This window comes from Necator americanus, chromosome I (assembly GCF_031761385.1).
Source record: "Necator americanus strain Aroian chromosome I, whole genome shotgun sequence".
Classification (NCBI taxonomy): Eukaryota; Metazoa; Nematoda; class Chromadorea; order Rhabditida; family Ancylostomatidae; genus Necator; species Necator americanus.
In genome coordinates this window covers 5,522,017-5,531,160 of record NC_087371.1, presented here as the reverse complement: position 1 = coordinate 5,531,160, position 9,144 = coordinate 5,522,017, and the positions used below count along the sequence as shown (strand labels likewise).

Sequence of the window (9,144 nt, the reverse complement as noted above, 5' to 3'; positions counted from 1 at the left end):
ATCGAATAACAACAAATAATAAGAACAACAAGGCACTACATTAAACTATCCAATCATCTTAAAATATCCGCATCAGCCTTTATTTCTACAGAGGACGTAATGGCCAATTAACAGATGTCTTTATCCAAGTCTTTGCAATCGTGCATATAAATAAGCGATCGATAGGGAAAGGTCTCGCATAATGCACTTTATCTGCACTACACTTACCAACTTGAGCCAGCGTACTTGTTTTTCATTGCAGCTATGCTTCTACTTCTACAAAGTGTTATTACACTTCTGTTAGCTTCTGAAAATCTCGTTTGTCATCCGTTCCTAAGCGAATTTTCGATGCTACGTTTCCGTACCACTGCGGATCTTCAATATATTGAATTGGCTGTAACAGAAGAGTACCGAAGTAATTTGCGAGCTATGAAGAAAATGAAGATTGCCTCCTACGGTCTCTTAGTACTTAATACGAAGTCAACTCTGGTTAGTTTCATTTCTTTCATATAACGTAGTAGCACACAATTTTGTAGTGCTTAGATTTGATGGGTTTGACAACAAGTCGATTTTTTGAAGGGATCAAAACTTTTAGGTAGCTAATTGCATTTAAAATAATTGGTTTTCTATTTTATCACCTCCACAACATTATTATTATTACGTTATTTATTATGCGTCACATTTATTCAGGATTTCACATTGTTCGTGCCAATGCAAAAGTAACCGAGAGGCTTGTTTATAGAAATCTTGATATTTCAGAAAGGATGCTATTGCCACTGGTACGTTTCCTTTGTCTACGAACTTCTTCTCCTTTCCGAAAGCTTTATTTTTCGTTCAGGTAATGAGAACTCTCTTACCTCCTTGCACGTACGACGACTTACGATTTTGCACCGTTTAAGTCACCGAAGCGAATCCGACGTCATCAAGCATAAGTTAGAGAAGCAAGAAGATGCCAAGTCGTTCATCTTCAAGATTGGCTCAAAAAGTGCAGTAGTTTCATTACCAGAATTATGAAGAATAAATTTTTTAAAAAACATTTTGTGGCATGTGTACTCTCTTTTTAGATAAACTATCTATGCTACAGTAGTCTTCTTCAACTGCAACACCGAGTCTTCTTCAATCGTTTATTCAAACATTAAACAGATTTATTTTGAACTCAAGTACTGAATATGCATCATTGACGTTTTTGAATACGTTTCAGATGTGAATATCTTCTGATATGAGGTGAAAACATACCACTCATCCTCCTTCAATCGACAACCCCGTCTCCCTTTTCTCTTTGCTCCTTTGGTTTTTCTAATTTTCCGACCCCTACTTTAATCTTTCCTAATTTGCCGACCTCTCTTTACCTCCCCCCCACCTCTTGCTCCGACAACCCTCTGACGACCCCCAGTTGAGAAATTCGCAACACACGCTCGACCGTGGCCAAAGTCCAAAACCGAAAGCGCATTCTTAGAAAGAAATACATCACCTGTAAGTGACACACGAGGTTGAGAGGGTGCATTTTCCAGTACGGCGTTTGAGTTTTGGTGGTTTATGCTCGAATGGTTCGTGCTTAACTGGTAACTGCGATATCCGACTTTGCCTATGATCTAGCAGTCTGCCAAATTTCTCCTGCAGTCCTGATTTGGGCTTGAAGATAGAATCACATATGTTCTTTGACTCACCCACGATTCTCCTCCAAAGAATGTCCGGCACCAAGCGTAGACAACAACGTAGTTCTTTGAACACGCATTTGGTCAGCATAGAATCAAGATGTGGGTTTCGATCTCTTGCAGTTGCTGGATTCACTTCTGAGTCTACATGTTTCGTGTAGACGTTTCTTTGCGATGAAGTTAGGTATCACGTGACATCGTAAACATCGGCGGAGAAAGTGGATGGTATCACGATCTTAGCACGCGAATCAGACGTTCTGGCGCGGAAAACATTGGAAGCGTTTTATATCACGGCCAAAAGTCCAATCATGAATCGTAAAGAAGAACGCATCGTTGTGACCAACGAGTTGACCTAGGGGGTCAGAAGCGGGGGCATCGTTAGTAGCTACTACTAGCGGCGCAACTCTAACAACCGATGGTTCGCTAACATCACGATTTTGTGGATATCAAGGTAAGCGCTATGGTGGTCTGCTTTTCTGACGTTGCTCTTGAATAATTTGTTTGCTAAATCATATTCTGTGGGATGACGAGGCGTTTGAGAGAGTAGATTACAAGTGTCTTTGATTTTTCCAGGCTCTGAAGAAGGCGACGACGCCAAAACCAATTAGCCAGAATAAAGATCAATAACAATCTTGGTTCTGCTCAAAAAGTAGTACACGATTATGAATACCATTAAAAAACACTAAACTGTAGAAACGAAACAGATTTCAAATGGCTGCAGCTATCGCTTCATGGCTTGTAAGTCACATATGGATCATCCCGCTTTCATCACTCGTGACGATACAGAAACCGTTTGAATAATCCTGTGTGCACAGTAGAAGCTTTAATCAGAGTAAGGGCATAAATCCCGAAAAAAAATGTTTAAATAGCTTCCAGCAAGTTCTTTCGGCTTTGTTCCAATACAGTAATCAGTTGTTCAATCACCACAAACGTAGCAGGTAGAATAATTTAAAAGAGACGTGAGCACCAGGAGAGTCACAAGCAGTCGGGACCACACAAGTCGTCCTAACAGCGCCATGATATTCATCATTCCTGTAAGTTGAATTTTCTACGCTCACAGCTCATGCTTCATTACACACCTTCCATAGAACCCTTAGAGTCCAGAAATTCTTTTTTCAGATTCTATTTCTCTGGGTGAGCACATCATTCGCAGGTAAAATTCCCTTTACACTTAAATGAAGAACTATCATCGCATTTAACAACCATGCCGTTGATTTCAGACATGGAGTGCGGTGGTGACCTTACAGTTGATGTAAGAAAACGAATAATTGAAACCCATAACGAGCATCGTAGGAAAGCCGAAAAGGGAGAAGTAGAGGGCAGCAAAGGGAAGTTGCCTGCAGCTATGAAATTAGCTGACTTGGTGCGTAACACACAACTTTTATCCATTCCAAATTAAATTCTTAAACTTGGCAGGAATATGACTGCGGACTGGAGCAAGAGGCTAGGAGGAGATGCAAAGATTTCATAGATGTCAATTTCCTTTATGGATTGGGAGCCAACGATGACGTTGTCGTCGGGTACACGTTTCGTTTTCCAACGAATGTTCGGTCCATGTAACATAAGCAAGTTTATTAATCAGAAAGGGCTGTAATCCACCCCCGCAACCTGTCAAAGACTTCCTTACATCATTTAATAGATGGTGGGAACAATCGAAATACATTGAGCCGTCAGAAAATAATACAGTACTTCTCAAGCATATATACAACGGTCAACCTTTCGCACAGGTGAGTGAAGTAATTGCATAAAGGCGACTGCTCGTGAATAAAAAGAATACTTCAGATCGCGTCTTCCAAAGTTACGAGGGTTGGTTGCCAGCTCTATAAGAAAGGACGATTGACTTCAGTTCTATGCTTATATAACAGGTTGGTGCATCGATTGTTGTAGAAAAATGCGCTAACTTCAATACTATTTATAATTTTATTGCAGTCGTGTGTTCCCAGGCGATCGCATTTATGAGAATGCCAACAAGACATCCACGGCATAAGGATGACATAAAAAGAACAATTTCACAAAGATGTTCAACGAAAGAATAAATTGCAGAGCAAATCAATGTAGACAACGCTGTATTATGATTCCCGATCATTATAAGAGCAGATGACCAAATGGGCAAATGAGAACGATTTCAAGCATTTACTTAGATTTACTATCCCCATCACACTCATCACATCACTTTACTGCGAACACGCATTGATTGCTGAAGTTGAAGCAAACTAAGATAGTGAAGACATCTGTCACATCAAAGGATAAAGGACCAAGTGTCTGGCGTCAATCAATCCGTTCGGGATGCGCCACCACGTTCACTTTCAATTCAGAATCGTTCGAGGTTTGCGAACGTGTAACTGGTCTGTACAATGATTTGCGGGGGCTAGCCGATTTGTCAAGTCAGTGTTTTTATCCTCCCATACAAGTCTGGTACCAATTTATCGACACCGGAGAGATACGAAAGGCTTGGTGAGCACCAGGGCGGATTCGAACCTACAATCGATCGTGCATTGAGAGGAACCTCTAACGGACTGCCTGCACCCGTTCCTTGGAACAAATAATATCACTAAATATTTTATTCATTATTCCATGTCTGTTTTCGATCAAGGTCTTTAGTTCAAGGTATGTCACAATCGTAATCATCATATCATCCTTTCCATAGCAACATAGCACAAATATGTTTTGCTAACTAATCAAAAACTGATGAAGATCTCTTACTGATTCCTTTGAGGAATCCTGCAATTCTCATAGTATCATTTTTCAAGTTTAGTAAGAATGGTCAAAATTCATTCGGCGGTTCTTATTCGGGGGTATTTCATGTAAAATTCCGTTAGTAGTCCATGGAGAAAATTGCATTATACCCCACCACTTCATAAACATGAGTTTTTTTTTGCTAACTGTTGAATAGTTGTACACACATTTTATTTTTGTTTTTTATTTTTTTATCTTTCTTATTTACTTACTATTATTTATTAATTTTTATTTTCATTTCTTTCTCCCACGTCACCATATAATGGATGAGTTAAGAAGAAAAATAAACTAGAAGGCGTTACAAACATCGATATTGGTAGGAATTTGCTAGGTTGGAATCCTGTGAGAACCGATAGCTATGCTCTAATCAAGATTTCTCTTACTCTCTTTAACATAGTAAGCGAAACTAAGGAAGAAAAATATGAAATACAAACATATTTTTAAAAATATGAAAATATGAATATAACATATGAAATATGAAATATAAAATGAAAATAATATAAACAGAACATCCCTCCTGGTACTGTGGTGGACACTAAGATTGTTTCTCCGGTAATCAATGAGTTTTATCTGAATGCCCATTCGGCTTTCCAGGTAATTGATTTTCTTTCTTATGTGAATATTCTCATTTTCTTCTTTCTTATTTTGCACGAAGAAATCTCAAAGCCTTTTTTTCTTTGTTTCTGTTGCGCAAATCTCGAAGTAAAATGAAAGTTTCCTAAAATTGTTCAGTACCTGTTTGTGATGCGATTTTGATCAGGTGTTTACTACGAATTCTTTAGTTTCCCTGATTAAGAAAGGAAAACAGGGACAGTCCTTGTTTACAAGCACCTGCTGAAAACGAATCCGAGCGTGTTCCCGCAGGATGGGGCTCTCCTTTATGATCGTGCCGCAGTTCTCTTTTCTGCGCAGAAACAGATCAAACTAGACGGAGAAGTATTTCGTTAACATTAGCCCTCTCAGTTGTGTTCTCCTTCTCAACTTGCTTTATTTGTAGGAAAAAGTATTCATGTTGCCCGCGAGCTTGGTACCTAGCGCAGGTGAAGATGCTACGGGTGTTCGTGTCGTGGTTAAAAAAGTCACCGAGGGATTCCAGGTTGGTTTTGTTATGCTGTTGTAGTGTTTGACAAGAGTAACATTGTTAAGGTGACTTCAAACGACTTGGCTAAAGCTGTAAACGTCCGAGACTTTGAGAAGGACAAGGGAATTCTGGAGGTGCTGAACTTGGCCGTGTCGCAGAAAGGATATATGGAAACGTGACTGCTATTCCTTACTGTCTTTTATTGGTTCACATTATTTTTGATTTTATCGATGGTTGCATCGGATCTCCTTATCAGTTTATTTTCAGGTCGCAGTTTGTGACCTACGGATCTGGCGTGCACTATTTATTCGACCACCGCGCTCTGGGATTCAGGTATGCGTACTTCTTATCTATAAGCGTATCTGTACCTTGTGTTACATCGTTGTTACATTGTTACATGTTATTTCCATCAATTGCACAACCGTTAGAAAGAATACTCTTTTGTGGATTATTTTCCCACCTTATTCCTGAAGCGATGTATGGCATCAAATAATATGATCTTCACAGACGCGATTACGGAGCGAACCGAGCGTTGATATTAAACCTATTGGCAGCGACGCGCTCCGCGATCGTGTCTGTGAAGTTTTTTGAGCTGTTCACGTAGCAATTTTGCCGTGAAAATGCCGTAATGCAAGCTTGCAGCTTAGGGAATCAGGATTATTTAATATTATTATTATCTTTCATTATTGTTATTTATTATCATTGTTATTATTCTAAATATTCTTGATTTATTATTGTTTAGATATTATTATTGAATTATTTTGTTGCGATTATTTTAAAAACAAGTACATTTGCGTAAATAAACACTGAAGTGTGGCAAATCCTCTAAAGTGGTAGAGGACGGATGTGGCAACGGATGTTTCTAAGGGATCATCAATGGATGAAAAAGCACTTATGGATGGAAAGTATATGGGAATTGGCTTGTCGAAGAGTGTTAAGGTTTTGGAAGGAGAAGGCCAGTCGTGCAGCGCTTATGTGGTAACAGACGGTAGGTTGGAATTTCAGGAACATTGTAGTTGTCTGAGCTTCAGCTTATGTATTGTCATTGGAGTCACGAAGGGAGCATTCCATATTGACGTCCAAAACTTGTTGGAAAAATTTAGCGAAGGTCCATGTTTATAGATCCAAGGCCGGGGCAATATAATTTAAACACTCAAGCCGCTATGCAGCCGATCAATCAGAAGAACATTCTCCAGCTGATAAAGAGTGAGAAGAGATTCAGGATAATGTTGTTTCTAACCTTTTGTCGTGCCGAGTTTGGTGTACAGTTATGTAAGATGTTACCTTTTGAGGATTATACGTAAGGACCACTTATGGAAAGAAAAGAACCTTCCCGATTGGAAACATTGCACAAGCGGCTAATCAGCTGAAGTTGGTTGTAGTGTATGGCTGTTTTATTTTGATTAAATCATTCCGAATTCCAGATTCCAAACTGTTGAAGGGACACAATGTACTGTTGAGCAGTACTTCAAAAAACATTATAACATTGTGCTTAAGTGAGTGGTTTGAGTTTATGTGCAATATTTGGAATTGATCAATTTCTGTACAAATCCTGCTATTCTTGCTATCGTTATTTTAAAATGTAGTGACAGAATTCGCCCCGGTTGACTTTTTTTTTGTGGTAACGAACGTTATAAATCGACGTGAGATGTGGGTTGTTCAAAATTTTATCTGCTTATTTTATATTATCACTAACCGTGGGAGAAATGCTCAAAGATTTGGCAGTGGCGGTTTGGAGTTGTTTCTCTACATAGATTTGATTAATAAATTCGTCTATTTTTAAGGCATCCAGGAATGTTCACTGTCTCAGAGCGCCATAGTCCACACACGTATTATCCTGTAGAGCTGTTAAGGGTGGCTCCTTCCCAGAGAGTAACCTTACAGCAGCAAACTCCTGATCAAGTTGCTACCATGATCAAGGTTGGATTGTTCTTCAACACCGATATTACTTCGACTGTTGCAGCTATCTGTACCCTTCTTGCTGAAGATGTTCGGAAAATGTTCAGGCATGTGCAACGTTGCCTCAAAATAGACTCCACCAAACGAAGCTTCTAAAGGACGCTCTGGATATCAAGCCGGGCAATTCGCGCCTCGCTGTAGCTGGCATCAGCGTCGAGAATGGATTTACAACGGTATACAACTATCCTGTACTGCATAGGCTGTGGTTCATTTGATTCACTTCAGGTTCCTGGGCGTGTTTTGCCGCCCCCATCAATCATTTATGGAGGAAATCAACTAGTTAAACCGATAGACAATGTATGTTTTCTTGTGTTCGGAGGTGAAATTAGGAAAAAAAAAACTAAAGATCAAACTTCAGTGTAAATGGAACGGGGACAGATCGAGATTCCTCGAGCCAGCCAGGTTATACAACTGGGCGGTATGTGCAACGCTAACACCGAATGACAGTCGTCGCTTGCACATTAAGTTAGAAATCGTTCTCAAGCTCTTAGAAGCACGTCGACGATGAATTTGGATACTTAGAAGTTATAATGATTTTACCAGGGAATACATTGCGCGAGTGGAAGGCAGGTGCCGTCAACGCGGAATGGATGTGGAACCATGCTCCGAGATCTTTAACCTTCAGCGTCAGAATTTTGAGAGTTTGAAGGTGAACGGATTCATTACATTCCTCCGCATTCCTATTAAATGAAAGGAATGCGGGATAAGCGGGAGGTTTTACGTTTCTTTTTCATACTAATGTTTTCCCTTTTAAATAAAGTGGTCTGGCCTGCTGGACTATCAAGGAATCCCATGTTTAGAAAAGGGGTGTGGTGAATTAGTTGTGGTGGAAAGTACAAAGAAAGTAGAGATGGGAAATTTAAGGAAGAAATTTACGCTTTCAGTCAGTCTTCGAAATAATTTGTGACCAGAAAGAACCTAAGCCGGCAGCTATCGGACACTGCAGCCCATAATCTTTCGTTTTTGTTCTCGTACAACAAAAACGAACACAATTTTCTCCCATTTAGGAATGGTACGCTTCTCAGAAAGAGAAGGATCGCCGGTACCTCATGTTCATCACATCTGACCACATTAAGCAACATGGTACATGTTACTTGGTTACTTTTCTTTTCGAATTGGGATGGTAGAGATGCTGTTTCTTTCGTAAATTTGAATTTTATTTTTCTTATTAATTCTCTTTACTATTCTTGACGTAATTGTAGATCTGATAAAGCTCCTGGAGATCGAGTATCAAATTGTCTCTCAAGAAATCAAGGGAAGTAAAGTAGATGCTGTTCTTACTAGGAACCAGAACCAAACTCTTGATAACGTAATTGCAAAGGTATTCAGACGGAAATATTTTTTTGTTCAAGTTTGCTATATGCATGTGAAGATTCCTTTCAGATTAATGAAAAACTTGGTGGCGTCAATTACAATATTATGCTCGGTTCTAGTCCTTCTGACAAGTGAGTTTTTTCTACATTAGCGACGTTTTCGAGGTGGATTGCAGTGCTAATCTTAGAGCTAACAAATGGCTTTCCGAGAAGGACCGCATGTTCGTCGGATTCGAAATATCGAATCCTCCGGCTCTGTCGAAGGCTGAAATCGAACGTGGAGCAGCTTACAAGGTGTGGAAAATTTAATAATGTTGTTAACGTACACGCCAGTAGATTTTAGAAAGTTTAGATGCCTTCCGTTCTTGGATGGGGAGCGAATTGCGCCAAGAATCCGCAGCAGTACCTCGGAGACTACGTC

The 9,144-nt window shown here is 39.7% G+C and overlaps 1 protein-coding gene across 3 annotated transcripts in view; it reads left to right on the top strand.

Moving 5' to 3' along the window:
• Window positions 1–243: 243 nt before the first annotated feature.
• The window catches only part of RB195_004582 (uncharacterized protein), a gene marked incomplete at both ends in the record, with an annotated part of 9,505 nt that continues 604 nt past the window's right edge, over window positions 244–9,144 (top strand). Inside the window, 19 exons of one of the 3 annotated variants that reach the window (XM_064182491.1) lie at window positions 244–468; window positions 2,754–2,787; window positions 2,855–2,997; window positions 5,368–5,466; window positions 5,517–5,585; window positions 5,719–5,784; window positions 6,319–6,439; window positions 6,574–6,657; window positions 6,744–6,822; window positions 6,876–6,947; window positions 7,236–7,371; window positions 7,458–7,583; window positions 7,636–7,707; window positions 7,769–7,875; window positions 7,954–8,059; window positions 8,418–8,493; window positions 8,613–8,731; window positions 8,794–8,855; window positions 8,912–9,032. In XM_064182491.1, coding sequence (XP_064033759.1) covers window positions 244–468; window positions 2,754–2,787; window positions 2,855–2,997; window positions 5,368–5,466; window positions 5,517–5,585; window positions 5,719–5,784; window positions 6,319–6,439; window positions 6,574–6,657; window positions 6,744–6,822; window positions 6,876–6,947; window positions 7,236–7,371; window positions 7,458–7,583; window positions 7,636–7,707; window positions 7,769–7,875; window positions 7,954–8,059; window positions 8,418–8,493; window positions 8,613–8,731; window positions 8,794–8,855; window positions 8,912–9,032 — 1,917 coding nt within the window. Of the gene's footprint in view, window positions 469–2,650; window positions 2,669–2,753; window positions 2,788–2,854; window positions 2,998–3,050; window positions 3,155–5,170; window positions 5,307–5,367; window positions 5,467–5,516; window positions 5,631–5,718; window positions 5,785–6,318; window positions 6,440–6,573; window positions 6,658–6,743; window positions 6,823–6,875; window positions 6,948–7,235; window positions 7,372–7,457; window positions 7,584–7,635; window positions 7,708–7,768; window positions 7,876–7,953; window positions 8,060–8,417; window positions 8,494–8,612; window positions 8,732–8,793; window positions 8,856–8,911; window positions 9,033–9,075; window positions 9,126–9,144 lie in introns of those variants that run through there. The other 2 variants (XM_064182492.1, XM_064182493.1) reach the window with 2 other exon arrangements.